General features: G+C 31.2%; 1 protein-coding gene across 1 annotated transcript in view; it reads left to right on the top strand.

Annotated features, from left to right (window-relative positions):
* The window catches only part of CDH18 (cadherin 18), a gene marked incomplete at both ends in the record, with an annotated part of 320,575 nt that overhangs the window by 264,805 nt on the left and 35,065 nt on the right, over nt 1-20,705 (top strand). The window contains one exon of the mRNA XM_081233726.1: nt 18,121-18,242. Coding sequence (XP_081089852.1) covers nt 18,121-18,242 — 122 coding nt within the window. The remainder of the gene's footprint in view (nt 1-18,120; nt 18,243-20,705) is intronic.

Genomic DNA, 20,705 nt, shown 5'->3' with positions numbered 1-20,705 from the left:
AATGGAAATTAAACTTAGATTTTCTGAACTCATTCCTTGTTGACTTTTAATATGAAATTAATTTTTGTTAACAGCTGCAGCTAGCAATATAAACCTTCTTACTGAAGAGTGAGTGGTTTTAAGTCCATTTGTCTTCTACACATTCTTTTGTTATTGTCAGTGTGCTTATTTTGATATATAAAGTTTGTCTTCCACAGTGTGTTCATATTAGCAATTTCCCTATCACACAAACGTTCCCAATGGGCCTTTTTTCCTTGGCACACAAAGGGAATAACTCACAAAGAAACTGGCATTGCTTTAACCAATGATCAAAAGTAATACAATAAAATACTTTTCTGAAATTTTTATTTATACATGCATGGGCCAGTGTATTAGTTACCTATAGCCATATGACAGATTACTCCAAAATATCAAAAAAAAATAATTCAATTTGGTCTAAGATTTAAAATAAATGTATTGGTTCATTTACCTGCAAATTTCATAGGTGAAGTGGGCTTCAGGCTTACTTAAATCAGGTATCTATCTCCATTTCTCTGTGATTTTTCCATTTCTGCATTTCTTTTTATCTCATGTTTTGCTTTAATGTTTCTATATTATAGTAACAAGCAACTAGTACTATGTTAACTTTTAGTATATTAACAGGATGAATACCACCTTAGGCTGGGATACACTTAACCTCATTCACACCCAGGGTGAGATAAATTGTCACTTTGGATAACCATTAAAAACATTGCTCCGACTAAGTCATTTATGAACTAACCTTCATTCACTGTCTTTAAAAATAATATTTAATGCATGAAATGTGCCCACAATTTAATTACTTAGTGTAGCAAAATGTATGGGATTGTCCACATTGGCTCAGGACCTCTGAGGTTCATATTTTTATCTTCAGTTGCAGTCAATTCAATTCAAAACTCTTGGATTCTACACACAAGGAGGAGTTTGATCCAACAATTATAATATCTAATACATTCTATTTTTCTCATTGTTTACCCAATATGTCAATACATTGAGGGATTACTAATTGCACTATCCCAATCTCAGTATCAAATTCTAAAAGAATTAGAACACATTTGTTTATTCAAAAGAAGCTCGGGCTTCCCTGGTGGTGCAGTGGTTGAGAGTCCGCCTGCTGATGCAGGGGATATGGGTTCGTGCCTCAGTCTGGGAAGATCCCACATGCCGTGGAGCGGCTGGGCCCGTGAGCCACGGCCGCTGAGCTTGCGCATCCGGAGCCTGTGCTCTGCAACGGGAGAGACCACAGCAGTGAGAGGCCCATGTACCGCAAAAAAACAAAAAACAAACAAACAAAAAAACTCAAGTAACTCAAGCAATTATATACAGTCCTGCTAAATATGTATTTTTATTGTTTTTCCTCTCTCTACAATTTTTCAATACTTTTTCAAATTCCCTTACATGCATCAGATAATCTTGCTTCTCTAGTGACATAAAATAAGACCAGTCAGAAAAGAGTGTCCACATTTTCCTTCTATCATATCTACCAACATAACTAGTACTGTGGGCAATAATCCCTGTAAATCTGACTTTGACAGGTTACTGTGAATGAACTCTTCATGCTATGCTTATGGCCACCCCACTATGTGTGCCCTGAATCCTATCCTTCCTTGCTCACTCTGAGACATTGCACCATTAATAATTTCTCCTCTTTCCTGTATTTTTATTTCGCCTTATCTGGTACATAATTCCCCTGTCCTCAAAAACAGGCTTTATTTTCTATCTGGAAATAAAATCAACTCAAGCAAGCAAAACCCAAAAACCTTCCCTGATGCAATGTTTCCCTCCAGATACACCTCTACTATTTCATTCCCTTGACGGAAAAACTCCTTGAAAGAATTGCCTATATCCACAGTCTGCCTTTTCTCTTCTCTCAGGCTCTTTCAACCTCAATCTAAAGAGTCTTTATTACTTCACCAAAATCACTCTTGTCCTTCATACTGCAAAATCCAATGTATAGTTCTCATGCCTCCATTTGCTCAAAAAGTTTGCAAATCTGACACAACTCCTTCAAGAAACAAGTTATTTCTTTAGCTAAAGAAAACAACATTCTTATTCCTTCACCGATTCTTCTTTCTCAGAACGCTGCTTAGTTCCTCCCAATCTCTTCATTCATTGAATTGTGGTGCCTCCCGATTTTCAGTCCTCAAACTTTTCTTGAGTTATTGCCCAAGTAATCTCATTCAATCTAATGGATTTTGTTAACATCTACATAGAGATAACTCTTGAATTTAAATCTGCAGCAGCTTGGTCACCTTTCCCCTGAATACCATACTAGCCACCCTGATGTCTTTTCTCCGAGGTCTCAAACTCAACATGATCCAAGTAAAACTCTTCCTCAAAATCCAATTTCTCTGTAAATTTGCTCCTCCAGAGACCTTATCCATCTCAACAATGATAGTCATGGTCTTCAGATCACTATGTAAATCATCCAGGGTCATATTTGACTCTTCTATTTCTGTCATGCTTCACTTCCAGTTCATCAGACATTTCTGTCTGATATACCTTAAAAAAATATCCATGAGGCGACCTCTTCTTCCTACTTCTACTACTCCCACCCTTGTCTAAACAACCATAACTCCCACTGGATTAGTGCAATAGCTTTCTAAATAGTCTAAATAGTCTTTAACACTTGCCTCCTTTAATCTGCCATAATGTTCCTTTTAAATCATAAGTAGTACCACGTAGTTATTATTTTCAGTATGACAAAATAGTCCCAAAGAAATTAAGGCTCCAAAACATGACAGTCATATAGAGTGAACCAAGATACACACACACACACACAAACACACACACACATTCACACTCACATCCTGCCAAACAAAGCGTAAAGATAAGGCATGTTTTCTGTTTTCAACTTCGTTCTGGGTAGAGGACGTGAAAATGTGAAAATATTACCTATTAGAAACACTGAGTACATGACAGTTCTTACATGTAATTTCACATCACCTTGGCCTCAATGACTCTTTGACAAGTGTGAAACAGAAATGTTTTCAAACAACTAAAGTTGAGGAGGTTAACATTTTTACTTTGGAAGTTCTTAGAATGAAAGAAAATTATCTCAGAAGGAAGGTTTAAGATTCAATAAGGAATGATGGCAAAGCAAATGGTACACATGAGGACACTGACTCTGTAATAACATAAAATGTCAAATTTGATGGATTAACAAAACCTCAAGCATCATCATCATCACTGTAACTTATAGTCATAAACTTGCAAGACTTGATAGGAATTAAAGCATTTAAAAGTTCTTATAGGGCTTCCCTGGTGGTGCCGAGGTTAAGAATCTGCCTGCCAATGCAGGGGACACGGGTCGGAGCCCTCGTCCAGGAAGATCCCACATGCCAAGGAACAACTAAACCCGTGTGCCATAACTACTGAGCCTGCACTCTAGAGCCTGCAAGCCACAACGACTGAAGCCTGTGCACCTAGAGCCCATGCTCTGCAACAAGAGAAGCCACCACAATGAGAAGCCCATGCACCACAAGGAAGAGTAGCCCCTGCTCTCCTCAAGTAAGGAAAGCCCGTGTGCAGCAACAAAGACCCAACACAGCCAAAAATAAATAAATAAATAAATAAAATAAAAGTTCTTTAATGTTCAGGAAGAAAGTGAAGATGCCAATTGTTTTTAGATTTTCCAGAGTTACACAAGCATGTTAACATTTCTAGATTAAAAAAATAAAAGAAATTCAGTAGACGGATGTAAAATTAAAATGGAAATTTAATAAGAATAAAACCTTAATCTACCAGAAAGTAATATTACAAAGGATTAAAAACAGAAAAATTAGGACAAATTTGAAGCACACAATAAAGTGGTAAAAATATATATTAATAACCAAAGTGGCATAAATGAGATAAACAATGTTACCATACTGTAGTGAAATAAGAAAAAAAAATATTTATGCTATTCCTAATAGGCACATGATAAGATATAAAGATATAAATGTTTTAAAATAATAGAACACAATAAAAAATAGACAATACTAACCAAAAGAAATCTAGCAGAACTGTTAGTATCAGACAAAATATACTTTAAAACAAAAAGCTATCATGATGATAAGAAAGTCACCCAGTAATGTAACCATTTGGAACTTGTATGCACCTAATTAAATGCATTCAAAACAAACAAAAAATATAATCATGCAGGAAAACGGTAACAGATCTCTCTCAGAAATATTTTATTAAGCAGACTAAAAAGTCAATAATGATAAAAGTGTTTCAAAGAACAAAAGAAAAACACGAGTTTAACTACATATATATGTATATATATTTTGCAGTTAAACTTAAAGAGTACATATCATTTTCAAACAAACACATAAAGCAAAATATACTAACATTGATGACATATTAAACCACGTAGCAATTTTGAAAAAGAAATGTGTTAATACAATTTGCATCCTTTGAAAACCATGCAAATTGCTAAAAGACAGTGTTATTGGCAGGCCAGTGGGGAGAATGGACAGACGCTGCAACAAACAGTTGAAGACACAGGTATGTCATCTGGCTCTGAAAATGAAAGTACACTTATTTAGCTACCTCACAACTATAAAAAATAAGCACTTCCAATTTGTGGAAGAAAAAAATTAATCCTTAAATGAAACATAGGATAATATGACTATGACTTAGGAAAAGAGAAAGTTTTATAAAAATACAAATTGTAAAACCCTTAAAGGAAGACACTGATAAACAAAACTATGAAAATTGTGCTTAGTTTGGAATTAGAACATAACTTGAAATAATGAATGAAGATATGTATATGTATGTATATATACACACATATCTCTATTAATATATGGATACATTAAAATAATTGGACCAACTATTTTTCAACGGGTGTTGTAAGATATATCAAATATTTATATATTGATATCTTAAGTATATAGTCAGTTTAAGTAATAAAATAAACACTAATTTAAGAGCCACCCACCTTGAAGAAATAAGATTTACATGTGCCTCACTGTGACATTATTCTCCATTCCACCCAGAGCTCATCAATATTGAATTTTGTATTATTTGTATATAACTACATCTTTGTATTTATTGACTCATAGGCATTGTAAATATAAGTGGCCTAATATTATATGCGTTTCTGTGAATTTTTTTTTTGTTTCTGTGTTTTAAAGATTCATCCATGTAGAGAAGTACAACAAAAATTTATTCATTTTCACTGTGATGAGAAAATAAATGTATTTTAACTAACTAATGCATATAACTTCCAATGGCTTTGGGTTGTTTTCTATTTTTTATAGCTTCAGGTATTATTAATATTGCTGATATTACTTGTTTTATACATGGTTCTTATTGCATGTGAAAAACTTCTCTAGGTGTATAACAAGAGTGCACATACTAAGAGCATATATTTCTAGAAGTATTCTCAAATGTTTTTCAAAAAGAGAATGTTTAACATATGTTTTTAATAAATATGTAACTATATTCAATGATTGACTCTGAAATTAGTGTGTATGTTTAATATGTGAGTTACAGATCTCAACCAATAGATTTCATTTTATGCAGAAAAATTCCACTCTAAAATGTTTGTATTCAGTTGCAAAATTACACTAACTGTCCTAAGTCTCACCTTTCTTGTTCCTTGAAATTGTAAGAATTTAAAGGTTATAGAAAATATGTTTTAATATCTTGTATATGAATCTGGACACATTTTAGATATTTTTTATAAATGTAGACTGCTCTGGCTTTTTTATTGTTTTCATTATATATACTTCTTCACTTTTACTTCTATATTCATGAAGGGTATTGATTTATATCTAATTAATTATCATTGTATTATCAATAAAGTCCTTACATTTTCTAGTAGGCAGTAATGCATAATACTTAAGAATACTAAAGCTGAATTAAGGGATGCTCTAGTTAGATTCTGTTTCTGTTCATTATAAGTAGTTGAAACTTGGGGAAATTAACAAAAATATTACATATTTTCTTATCTATAACAAAAGATTACAGTAAGGATTAATTGAAGTATCTTTACCCAGTATCTGGCACATGGTGTCATAATAAATGTCAGTTCTTATCATTATTATAAATATGACTGAACTATATGCTAAATTAACATCAGTCATTACTTGGTACATCTTCATGGGGCTTAGGGACAAAATTACATTTTGGAAACCACTAAAAAGTAGCACACAGATCAAAAAGTTGGAAATACATTTTTATAAATTATTATATATAATGATAAAATATTCTAACACCTATGTCAACATTTAGAAAGTGATTTTACATTGGAGCACTATTAAAGTACATTAATTACACTCTCTTAACTATGACTGATTTTGTGTAACACTTACTTAGTTTATGCCCACAATCAACTGTATGCCAGTAATTAGAATAGGATTCTGTCTAGGATGTATGAGCATTCTATTCTTCTTAACTAAGGGTTTTTTGTTTGTTTTAAAAATGACAATATTTATATTTACTAAAATGTACAGATCTCCTTACACTTCAATAGATTTTCAAAGGCACACTTCTATGTAATCTCATCCCTATCACGATACAGGACATTTCAGTACCTTCAGAGTGGTTCTCCTTTACAGTCAATCCCCTTACCCTTCATTCCTCAGAGGTAACAATATTGTGATTTATTCTGTCATGTTCAATTTATAGAATTTCATATAAATGGAATCAACAAGTGTATAAGATTTGGGGCATACAGTATATATATATTTTGGGCTGCTTTTGAACAACATAATATTTTGAAATTAATCCATATTTCTTAGTAGCAGTAATTTTTTTCTTGTTATTTATAAATAATATTCCTTTATGAATATAACATAATTTGTCTATTTTTCTGTTGATGAGTGGTCAATTTGTTTCCTGTTTGGGGCTATTATTTGTAAAGCTCCTATAAATATTTGTACCCCAGTATGTGTATGGCCATGTTTTCATTTTTCTGGATAAATACCTATGAGTTGAATGTTTCCATCACACAACATGTGCACGTTTAACTTTATGAAAAATAAACTATTTTTCAATGTTGTTGTAACATTTGTCATTGTTAGAGATTTCAGTAATTAAAATGGGAAACAGAAGCTTAGGTTATTTTCCTTATCAAAACTATGTTCCTTGGAGCTGCAATATTATGGTGGTTTTCATGCTCTTGTACATTGGATGTCTTAAGCTGAATGTAGTTTAGGGGTTCCTTTCTAATTACAGGAAGGTACTTCTTTCCTTCAACACTGTTATCTGAGCTGGGACAAATCTGTACTATACACTATGTAAATGGCTAACAAGTCAATTGCAAACCAAGTGAATGTACAAATCTTAGTGCTGGTGCTGAAATCTCTTCAGGATAGTCATCATGATCTCAAAGTTTGTTTCAAAATTTGCAAGCATCAAGCGTCAATCATAACTGAAGATGGAACACTAATGAGTGTTGAATTCTCATGCTTTAGGTGTACTTCCTTATTAAAGTTTTTGGTTCTCTGTTACTTTTACCATACTGTTTCATTTAAATTTCCTACATGCTAACTTCCTTTGTGCGATTGAAATAAAATTGCAGTATATAAAAAAATAAACATAAATAAAATAAAAAATAAAAACATGAGAATTCTGGCTTTGTGCCTCATCATTTGAAGTGGATAATCTCTTTAAATTTTAGCCATTAATTTGGGAGTGTAGTAGAGTTACATTGTGTTACTAATTTCTGTATCTTTAAGGATAAAATATGCTAAACACTTTTTCACATCTGTACTGGTCATATGTATATATTACTCTGTGATAGCATTTTCTCACTTTGTTTTGAGTTGATTTCTTATAATTAAATATTGTAAGAATTATTTTTATATTCTGAGCATAAATTCTTGGAGATATAACATAATATGACTATTTCAGTCATGAGCCTTGATGTTTTGTTTACTTAACTGTATTTTTAGAAGAACAGAAAAATTTAATTATCATGAGTTAACATTATCAGTTTTTCTTTTATAATGTCATCCCTTTGTCTTGTCTATAACATGTTTGCCTACCCAGGACTGTGAATATTTTCTTCTAATAGCTTTGTATTTTTAGGTCTTAAATTTAGGTTCAACACTCATCTAGAATTGTCCCTCAGTGATGTAGGGATGGTAGTAGATTATTTTCCCATACAGGAAAATGATTGAATCACTTTGGAAAATTTGACAAAAATAAATTTACCATATATGCCTGTTACTATTTTTGGATACTCTTTCCTGTTCTATTGATTTCTCTGTCTATACTATTATATGTGTCTGTATGCCAGTGGTACATTATCTTCATTACTGTAACTTTACAGAGAATTTTGAAATCAGGAAGCAAAAGATTTACAACTATGATCGTCATTTGCACAATGGATTTAGAATTCTGGGGGTATTTTTTTTGTTTTTTGTTTTTTTGTTTTTTTTTGCATTTCCTTATAAGTTTTAGAAACAGTGTGCCAATTTCTACCAAAAAAAAAGAAAAAAGCTACTGAGATTTGGATTGGTATTGGATTAAAATTTATAAATCATTTGGGGAGAATTGACATTTTAATAGTGTCAAATCTTCTAATCCATGTATATGGTATATATCTCCATTTATTTAATTATTCCTTGATTTCTCCTAGCAATGTATTGTAGTTTTCATGTGGAAGTATTATGCATCTTTTGTAAAACTTCTCTCTGAGAATTTTGTGATTTTTTAGGCCATTTTACACATTTTTAAACAAATATTTATTAATTAAAGCTTTATTTCCATAATATTTAAATTTAAAAATCTAATATCATTATTCATAATATAATTAATATCTAAACTAAGTGATACTATTTCTCGGCTCCAAGGAAAAAATCTCAGAATATACCATTGTTTTGTTTAAAGTCAGATTTATAAAGGAGTAATTTACATAGTAACATCACTTTTTTAAGTATAAATTTTGGTGAATTTTGCAGAGACATCTAGTCATATGAGTAATGCCACAAAAATTATATAGCATAACTCTATCACTTTCAGAAAGTTCACTTTGAAATGATTTCCCTTCCCCTACTTCCAAATCTTAGAAACTAGTGATTGATTTCTGAGTCAATAGTTTTGCTTTTCCTAGATGTAATAAAAATGAAAGGTAAAACATATAGACTCTTTTGATTGGCTTTTTTTCATGTAGCATAGGCTTTTGATATCTGTCCATGACATTATCAATAGGTAATTACCAGTTATTCTCTTATATGTATGTATACCACACTTTATTTTTAAATTTTCGATGGAAATATGACTTGTTTCCTCCTTTTAGCTATTCTGAATAAAGCTTCTATCAATATTTACCATCAGATTTTCTGAGGACATATATTTTAGTTTACCTTGGGTCAAGAGGTAGAGGTGGGATTGTTGGGCCAAATAGTATGTTTAAGTTACAAAAATATTTCTAATTGTTTCCCAAAGTAGCTATTACCATTGCCACCAACAGTTACTCCTCAGCCTTGACATTGTCAGTGTATCCACCCCCGCCATTCTAGTGTGGAGGGACATAACATTGTTATTTCAATTTGCATTTCACTACAGACTAGTGATGCTGAAAATATTTTTATGTGCTTACATCTATATATCTGCTGTTGTGAAATTGCTGTTAAAATTTGTGCACATTTATATAAAGTTGTTTAGCTTTTTAGAATTTAGTTTTGAGATTTTAATATACTATGGATATATGACTTTATCAGGTATCTTCTTTTCAAAAAAATTTTTTATATTATGTGTCTTATCTTTTCATTTTCTTAATAAACATTACTTTACAGTGCTGTTCGAGGAAGGGTAAGTTTTTGGAAAAAGTGTAATTGTATATTTTAGGTTTATTTTATGATTCTTGACTTTCTTGGCATTATCTAAGAAATGTTTGCTAAAACATAAAGTAATAAAGCTTTTACCATATTAGTGATTATATATTTAAATGTAAGGTTTTATGTTTTAGTCTATGGTTTACTTTGAGCCATGTTTTGTATATAATGAGTGGTAAGAATCAAGATTAATTTACTTTACATATGAATTTACAACACAACCACAATTTGTTATAAATGCTAATATTTATCTATTTAATTATCGTGACAACTTTGACCATAAACACTGGACTCTCTTCCATGCATATGAACAGTTATATATATATATATATATATATATATATATATATATATATATAAAATATATAATATATTATTATATAATTATATATATTATTTAAAATAATATATATATTATATATAATATATATTATAATGTATATTATATATTATATATAATATTATATAAATTATACAATAAACATATTATAAAACTTCAGGGAATTTCATAAAAAATGTTGTACTTAAATTATTTTGAATTTATCTTTACGTTTTCCTTCATTTGGATTAAATCAATTTTGGATTCTTCAATGAGGCAGTGCATGTGGTTTTTACAGGATTGATGACAGTAACCCCAAGCAGCCCATCCATTCTCAGAGATAAGACTTTATCTCTACATCCAGAGATTTGAGATTGGTGAATGATTATGTAGTCAAATATTTTAATACAAATAGTTAAAATATATATGTATATAATTTGTATTAATGAATTATTTTTAGCTATTTTGTTATAATTAACAAAAGCACTTTGAGTTGTTGGCTATATATGATAAGAAAATTTTTATTATCCTTATATTGTTCACCCAGAAAATGAAAAAAAATATAAAATTATTTATTTTATTACTGAACTTTTAGGCAGCATAAAAGTATGACTGCAAATATAAGCTCAAAGGACAGAACAATAGTTGCTCACAAGCTGAATTTTGGGAACCCTAACAAAGATAAAAGCTTTAATAGTTCATAGGCATTATGGAGGAATAAACCAAGATGGAAAATAAATGTTAAAACTGAATTATTACTTAAAACATAGAAAATAAACATTACATTTGTTAGATTCTTTAATATAATTGAATGGGCCAATTGTGACATTTTAATAGAGTTTTTTAAAATATATTTTTAATTATTTTTATAATTAACAGCAAATACTTAGATTGTCCATCCCAATGTAATGATTTTCACATAGAGGCGAATTATTTTGACTACAGTTCTGATTTGTAGAACAAAGACAGTGTTCATTCTTGAAATCAAAGATATGACGAAGTTTGGAAACCTCCAACTTATACTAGTCTCAGGCAATAACACTAAAGACATATTAGAAGTGTTGGAGGATCTATGGGTAACTAGGAAAAAAATAATGTCCTTAAGGAAGCTGAGATTTATTTTAAGTAATTCACTCCAACCTGGGATCTTTATTGATGATCAGGGCATTAATAAGATTTTATATCATAAACTGACAAAAAATTAAATAAATGCATGGATTGAGTTTTGAGTGATGCATTTCTAATTGCCTTATAATTTTTGAAGGTGCTTCTAGGCAAGTATTAGTTTTCTTTAACTATTATGAAATAAGTGATCTAAAACATGTAGGGTTGCTTTAGTTTTCTATTGTATAATAATCACAAAATGTTTTATTTTAAACCATTTTGTCTGACTACAGGAAAGATATGTTTGAGGATTAATTTACTAGATATCAGATATATATTCTTATCCATTATAACAAATTATTTTTATTACAATATTTGATTTTTCAACTAATATTTAAACAAGATATAAAGAAGGGAAAGAAGGAGAGAAAAAAGGGCATATTAGCGACACCAGGCACATACCAGACATTGTGATAATTTTATCTATAAAGTAATTCTTACATATATTAAATGTATATTAATGATTTTGTATTACTTATTAACTATTTTATCTTATTTTTTGCCTATATATTAAATGACTTACATATACAAGATTTTAAAAAGTCAAGAAAAAATATCAAAACTACCTTTGTTTTCAAACAAATATATCATGTGGAATATATGAGATTCACTTGAGCACTTACTTGTTTGCAAAACTTATGTTTATATAAATTGTTTAAGGAAATGGTGGAAACATGTTTGTTCATAAATAAAATATTAGCTAAGCACGTTAAAATGTTCTATCACCTGTGCATATTAACTTTTGAGAGTGCAGACTGTTTTGGTTTGTAGATATTTGCTTATAGTGAAATCTTTTCATAGAAATCAAAGAAGCAGACCACAAAAATAAAATTTTTAATTCATTGTTATAAGTGTGGACATTTATGAAATTTAGACAGTTATAAATGCAATCATCTAATTAAATTTGTAATCACTGCAGTTTAGTATTTTAGTAGTATATAAGGTTTTTCATTGTGAGTGAATTTTCATAAAGAAAAAGAATGAAACCACATTTCCAGAAAAATAATCTACATGATATAAACAAGAAAATTTAATATATTTATATATTTTCCAACTATTTAATACTAACTTCAGAATATGAATAATTAGAAATCTACTGAATTCCCTAGTAAACCTTGCTACATATACTAATGAATATGATTTAGGTTTTTAGGAGGACATATTTAAGTAATAATGGCTTTGGAGTAAACCTATATTACATACATAAGTCACAATTTCAAAAAAGACAAATTGAGCAAATACTATTACTGTATCTCCAATCCATATTGACAATGAGAAATCTAGAGGGGGGCATATTTCACCATTTCTGTGTCCTCTAGAGCCCAACATAGTAGCGAGTACATATCAGATTTTCAAAGTAACTCACTAGATAAAATAGATTATTCTTCAAGTTATTGTGAATCCTCTACATATCTTTTTTTATGTATTTATTTTTATTTTTTAACATCTTTATTGGAGTATAATTGCTACAATGTTGTGTTGGTTTCTGTTGTACAACAAAGTGAATCAGTTATACATATACATATGTTCCCATATCTCTTCCCTCTTGCGTCTCCCTCCCTCCCACCCTCCCTATCCCACCCCTCTAGGTGGTCACAAAACACCAAGCTGATCCCTCTGTGCTATGCGGCTGCTTCCCACTAGCTATCTCTTTTACATTTGGTAGCGTATATATGTCCATGCTACTCTCTCACTTGGTCCCAGTTTACCCTTCCCCCTCCCCGTATCTCCAAGTCCATTCTCTAGTAAGTCTGTGTCTTTATTCCCCTTTACATATCTTAACATGCAGTTTGCATTTGCACTGGGATACAACCTTGCATCCTTATCTCCATAGAGGGCTGTCTGCTGATGTGAGCTCCTGTTCCACCTGTATTGCATAAAACCTGGATGATTTGTACATAGTACAGGATCGTTTGTGCCAAAAATCACATGTATAGGATTGTCAGTGTGTCATCTATTTTGTTCTCGATTCTTGTTTGTCCTTCATTTTCAGAAAGGATTAAAATTGGTATTCTGCTTCGTCCCAGTGTTTTAAAGTTTACATAGCTTCCTTAATTGTTTCTCAAAAACACAGTTTGGCACATTACATGATTCTTATTCCTGTTTACAGATTAAATAATTAAGGTATAGAAATAACAAATAACTTTCCAAAGTTCATGTTCCTTAAGAGTTCTGGAAAGGTCCTCCTACTGATGTTTGTCTAAATATGGTGTATTTTATTTACTCTGCCATCAAGACGACTGAAAACTGATTTTTAGAAATGAAGCATGGACCTAAAAATAATAGTAGCAACAATAGAAATGTTGCATTAAGAACTCCAGGGACATTATCCAATTTTTGCCTTAGGAAAATGCTTCTCACACACATGAATATGTTCACATTTATAGGTAAAGTGATTGGCATTCAAAGGGTAGAATACTAACCCTAGGACTGTGGGATATAATAAATAAAAACCCAAAGGAACTTGCCAATTTACTAATATAGATTTAGCTAATTTCATTATTGAACAGAAAATACTAGAATGAGTGTAGGTAGGCCAAAAGTGGTTACAAAACTATAGTGGGTTTTCAGCTCTAATTATCTTGAATTTAAAGCTACAGGTTTTATACACCATCCCACTTTTAGGAAATAGACAGCAATTATTCAATTTGCATCAGTAATGACATTAAACTTACTCTGACATTCTGTTTTTCATAACTCTTTATCCGTATCTTCTGAGGTTCCCCTGACAGTACATGTCCTGCAGATCATTAGCTGCATCTACAGTAAGGTTAGATTCATCAATACCTGTTTGATCCCAGCCCTGTACTTTTAATCCTTAGGTGATGGAATAGTAATTGTACCCTGGAGATATACAATAATATTGGAGCAACATGGAGAGAGTCTGTTTCCATCCAGAAGGATTTAGTTTCCTGTACCCAAGTATGGAATGTGGCCAGGCTATGCCAGTTCCAAAGGACAGAGTGAGCGATACAGAGGTGGGGCAGTGAGAAGGCCATGCTTGAAAACATTCAAATACTTAGGTGTTTTTTTTATTCTAGTCCGTCCTCACGATACAGTCTTTCCAGAATCCTCTCTTACAAAACAGTTTTCTGATATGCCAAGGTTACTTCTAACCCTTCCTTTTCAGAAAAGGAGCAGAGAACTATTTACGCATTTTAAGGCTGCTGATACCAATGATTAAAACTAATAATATTATTCTTGCCTCAGATTTCTGGAACAGATTGCTTTTGTCTGCTCTTAAATGTAAGCAAATACCTGGTTGAGAAATATAGGACTACACTAACAATGGTTACAATAGAAAAGATATATTTATATAGTGGCAGTAGTAAGGCCCGAGAAGTAAACCATAACCTTGGCTTTGCCAAGATATGTCATTTAAACAGTGTCAATTTCAATTTTGTAATTTAGAAAATGAGATTTCAGGCTGAATATTCTCTTTCAGGTTTTAGCTTCTAGAAAAGCTTAGCAATGATTTTTCATAATAAGTAACTCTAAATAAGCAAATATTTAAATTAGCATTTTACTAATTTTAATTTCATGGATCTATTTATCTTTATAATACAAAATATTATATTAATTAATTATCTAGTATAATACATAGGCATCTCATTATCTTTCACTGTATAGTGACAAAAATTCATTAATGCCAATTCTATTAGCTATTATATATTAAGCAATCTACACAATATATTAATTTTAAGATGTTTTTGTAACTTTTTTCTGTATACTTAATGTAGTACTCAACACTTACAAAGAAGATATTGCAAAACATAATAATAAATAAATTTTAACATATCACTGTACTTAAGAATTAGTGTTATTAGGAACATATCCTCAACAATATATTATTTCATTCTGCAATCAGTTATTTAGTTTTGTGTATTTTGTTTTTCAGCTTTGCAAAATTCTACCATATTTGAATACAATCTTCTGAGACATTTCTGAAAAAATATTTCAATCAACATTTTGTTTCTAAGATTGTCCCTAATGTTGTAGCTATGTTGTTATTTATTTATTTTCTTTATGATATAAATAATCACATATTGCATCTATTCAGCCGTTGTTGGACATTTGTAATGTCCTGTTGTTGTTCCTATTAATTGTGCTGGTGGTGTATGTTTTCAAGAGATTTTCCTTTGGATATGATCCAAGGAAATGGCTGGATCTTGGACTTGAGTGTATACAACCGTATGAATTATTACATGTGGTTTACTTTAATTTGCAGCCATTCCCATTGGTCTATCTCAATCCAGCACTTGGAGAATCTTGTCAAGCTTCTTGATATTGTGTCAATATTGTTGTGATGATTAAATGATAACTTATTTTGGTTAAGCTGTATTTCTTTAAATACTATTGATGTTGGAAGCGTTTTCACGTTTATTTGTCACTTATATTATTTCTTCTGTTAAATGTTTGTCCTTCGTTTTACCCATTTTTATATTGAGCTATCTTTTTTTCTTATTGATTCAATCCATTGCATTATATATTAGAGATACAGATCCTTTGTCAGTTGTGTGTGCTGCAAATATTTTTACTCATTTTGTGACATTTTGTCCTCTTTGTGGCATATTTGGAGGAAATGAAAAAAGTCACATTTCACTGTAATCAAATTTATCAATGTTTCCTTTATGATTAGTGCCTTTTATATTTTGAAATCTTTCATGAGCTTTAATATATTACATGCTAATATTTTCTAAAGTATGTATAGTTTTTGCCTTATACATTTAAGTCCTTAATTATTTAAAATGTATTTTTGTGTATAGTGTAGTTATGGCCCATTTTATAATGATGATAATGGCGTGGTAACAAGCTTTATTAAAACTATTTCTTGATCAATCTGTACTTTCCCCATTGATCTGTAATAGTATTATTACCATATATTAAATTTCTATATATAGTGGATCTATGGCTGTGTTCTGTTTTCTGTTTCTGTTTGTCTATTGCTTTGACTCTGTCAAAGTGACCTAGGTTCTAATTCCAAATAATAAAGCTTGATAAATGGTAAAACAATTTTCCTTTATTGTACTTCATTCAAGTCTGGACAATCTTAGTACTTATAAATTTTAGAATCAGCTTTCATTTCTCTTTGGATGTCTATTAGATTACATCAAAAATACACATCAATTTGGAGAGGCTGGTTTTATTTATGATATTTTGTCTTCCAACAACATAGGCAACATACTTCTTAATTACTTTAGATCTACTTTAATGATATTCAATAAAATGTTTCGCACATGTCTTTCATATATTTTGTTAGATTTATTTCAAGGATCCTTATAGCTTTGTTTATTAATTCTTGTTAGTTTTTGACCATTAAGAATGATGTTGTACTTTTTATTGTTGTTTGTTGAATGTATCCTTAATCAGCTTGAGGGGATACACATTCTGTTCCTAGATTGCTAAGAGCTTTTTTTTTTTTTTTTGATTTTGATTTGCTTTGTTTAGAATGTATGGATATTAAATTTTTTTTCTATGTGTATTAAGATAAGCATCTATGTGTTTTTTTGTCCCTCCTTTAATTCATAAACTTTTTGTATAACATTTATGCTTTTTAAAATTCCTTTCTTCATTTCTTCTCTCCCTCCTGCCTTCCTTCCTTCCTTCCATCCTCCCTCGCTCCCTCCCTTCTTTCTTTCCTTGGTTTAATGCCAAACTATGCAAGCATTCCTAGAACTAAACTGATGACAGACTTTCATTTCCATTCCAGTAGAGTGGGTTTGGTATTATTTCGTTTAGTCCAATGACAGCTAATATCTCTCATGTGTGGGAGCATATGGTATTGATATTAAAGTTTTACTGGCCACAAAATACAAGTTGTAGAGTATTTCCTCCTTACTCTGTCTTCTAGGGAAAAGATGTATAAGACTGAAGTTACCTGTATCTTTAACTGTAGATAAAATTATCTAGGCCTGATTTTTTACCTAAAAATTTAGTTTCTTTAGTTATTGTAGTACTACTCTGATTTTCTACTTCTTTTAAAAGTACCTATGGCATGTCTAATCCATCCATTTTCTTAATGGATAATTAAATAATGGATAATTTAAAAATCCATTATCTTTAATAACTTCTGTGTATATATATATATATATATATATTCCCTTTTTCCTAATGTGTTTAGTTTTTGCTTTCTCATTAATTTTTCCATTATGAATTCTTCAGTTTTAGCTTTGATGCATAAAATAAGCAAACATTTATCTTTTCTTATATCTCAGAACTAATAAACTTACTGAAATATGAGAAGACTGCACTCAAAAAGTATTTTAAAATATTAACATTTATATTTTGATGTTTACCAGAGTTATATATGAATTCCATGTTAAGTTCTAATTTAAATTATTCTTTATTTTTCCTCAAGTATGACTTGACACCAGAAACTGCATATATTCTCCTGTAAGAAAAATTTTACCCTGGTGTAAAGAACTTTACCTTCCATTTTCTCCTAGTTGATTTAGACTTGAAACCTTGAATGTTTTAAAGATTATGTGATTTTTTTCCAACTACTCTGTTTTTCTTAGATTAATGATGAAACCAGTTGTTCTTCCCTTAGACTCTGACAGCATACAATGAATTCTGACAACTTTCTCCCATTTCAGTTCCTGAATAACATGTAATTTCCTTGATATGAAAAAATATCATTTTAACATTCATGTCATGCCTTGGTGTTCATTTTTCTATAAGTTAATGAGTTCTAACAAAGAGTGCCATCATAAAGTTGTCTTTTGTCAAAAGTCCTGCTGCAGCATATGGGGCTAGTGACAAGCTACAGTATTAAGGAGATTGGTTTTAAACCAAGCCTCTAAAGTGTGCATGGAAATACTAAATGCATCTCTATGTGTTTTGCAGACAATCCGAGTTTGCTGAGCCATGTCACAGTGGTTATTAGAGTTCTGGATGTCAATGACAATCCACCCGAACTTGCCAGGGAATATGATATTGTTGTCTGTGAAAATTCTAAGCCTGGCCAGGTAAGTTAATTTTTTCCTTCCTAACATTTGAATGGAAGAAAAATAAGCAGCTCTATTTCTATTATTCTTAGGTATAGTCCTCAAAGATCCCCCAGTGTTATTTTTGTGCTTAGTAAAAATAATTTTATAAAGCTTCATTTTAAGTACCAAGTAGATTTCTTGAGACTCATAGAAAATACATTTCCTCCAGATCCCAAATGTAATTAAACAAATGAACTCATTCATGTATGTTTTTATTATACCAATAAAATGATATTGAATGATTTGGGTACAGCCTGTATTAAATAAGGAGGGAACAGTGAACTTTTCCTGTCCTAATGAAGCTTAGAGACTAGAGTGGGGAGGAGAGACGGGCCTGGTCTACATATTTTGGAGGGAATGAGGGAGTCACATACAATGGCCATTGAGTGATATTGATACTAGAAGATGATTAGGTTTTAACCTGAAGAGTGTGAATGATTGGTGGAGGTGGGGAGAGTGAAGGATGGAGAGAAGAGCTTAAACATAAGACATGAATCTGGATGTAACATGGCAGCCAGTTAAAGGAGCATGACAATTCCGAAAGGAGGCCAGTGTTTTGACTCCCATAAAGCAAGTGGGACATGGGAAGGGAATGTGCATGTGTCTTCTCTGCTGTGTAACAAATTACACAAGCTTAACAGCTTAAAACAACACATATGTATCATCTCATAGTTTCTGCAGATCAGAATTCTGCTCATGGCCTAGCTAGGTCTTTGCAGAGGTCTCATACAATGTAATCAAACTGAGTTCTTACCTGAGGCTTGGGGATCTCTTCTGAGCTCACGTGGTTGTTGGTGGCATTCAGTTACTTTCAGCTGCAGACCTGAGAGCTTCAGGATGTTCCTTGTCTCTTCAGTGTTCCCCAGAGTTCTGAGATGCCACCCAGAGTTTGTGTGTGTGTGTTTGTGTGTGTGTGTTTGTGTGTGTGTGTTTGTGTGTGTGTATGTGTCATATGGGTTCCCCAACATGGCCACTTACTTCATCAAACAAGTAAAGAGAGTCTCTCTGGTGAGTCTGACAGTCTCATATAATGCAATGTATTCAGTGTGATGATATATCAACAATTTTGCCACATTCTATTGGTCAGAAGCGGGACGCAAGTCACAATGACTTTAGAGGAAGGGATTACAAAGAGGCATGCATTCCATGATGGACAACTTGAAGTCTGTTGGCCACAGATGAATTGAGAAAAGTCAAAAGGGTCTAGGTCCAGCTGAGTCAGATAAACCCTTTTACTATCTTTGGCAAACCAGAATAAATATATCATCCAAAATTATTTTAAATCATTTTGAAGCTTATGATAAAATTATAGTCCTGAGAAACATTGCCTTGTGTATGAGGGACAATCAATTATGGCTTGCTAAAGTTATCATTGATTTTATGTTTTTAATATTTCCAGGGGAGGTATTTACATATATATAAATGGAGGGCACTTTATGTAAAAACATGAAATTTTCTTGTGTTCATTTCTCACAAGAAAATTAGAAAATATGAATGAGGACAAAATGCCTGAAAATTATATTTGAAAGTATTTACAGGTTATCTGGTTTACTCTTAGCAATGTATTAAGATTATCACTTCCAGTGCTTAAATATTTTTCCATATCACCATTTCAAAAACAGTATTTTATGGTACAAATATATAATGATTTACTTCCCAAATCATACTTCAATTGTGTTAGAAATGGAAGCTCACATGCTAGAATTATTTTCTTAACATATATTATACAAGTACAATTGAGAAAAATGTTAAACATGCAAATAGAAAATTTAGATTTAAAAAAATACAGCCACTTAATATAGGATTTCAAGTTTGGTAATAACATCAGATTAGACATAGCTGAAGAGAAAATAGTGAACTGGAAAGTAGGTTAGATTAAATATTCATGTTAAAGCATGGAAAGACAAGAAGATAGAAAACATTAATAAGAATATGAAAGATAAGGAACATGAAGGTCTAATACACAAGTTATCGAATTCTCAGAGGGATGTTAAAAAAGTGAATTGGGCAGAAGTTATATTTGAGGAGATCATGACTGAAAAAATTTCCATACTGTTGGTAAGCAACAAGTCAAAAATTCAAGAAGCATAGAGAAAAACAAAAACAAAAATCTAAGCAACTGTTTACAAAAATAACTTTACCAAGATGAATTGAAATAAAATTTCAGAAAAAATATTAAGTTTAAAATTTAAAACATCTAGAGAAAAAAGACATAATACTGTTATGGGGAAAAAAACGGATGTAGTGTCAGGCAAAGAGTTCTTGGATGACACCAAAAGCATAATCCATAAAAGAAAAAAAATTGATAAATTGGACTTGATCAAAACTAAACATTTTTGCTTTCTGAAAGACCCTGTTAAGAGGATAAGAAGAAAAACCACATAGTGGGAAAAGATACTTGCACATCATTTATCCAATGAAGGATTAGTATGTAGGATATAA

This window comes from Mesoplodon bidens (assembly GCF_964165515.1).
Source record: "Mesoplodon bidens genome assembly, chromosome: 4".
NCBI classification, from domain to species: domain Eukaryota; kingdom Metazoa; phylum Chordata; class Mammalia; order Artiodactyla; family Ziphiidae; genus Mesoplodon; species Mesoplodon bidens.
The sequence above is the reverse complement of the archived record's forward strand: the minus strand, read 5'-3'. Positions and strand labels throughout refer to the sequence as shown.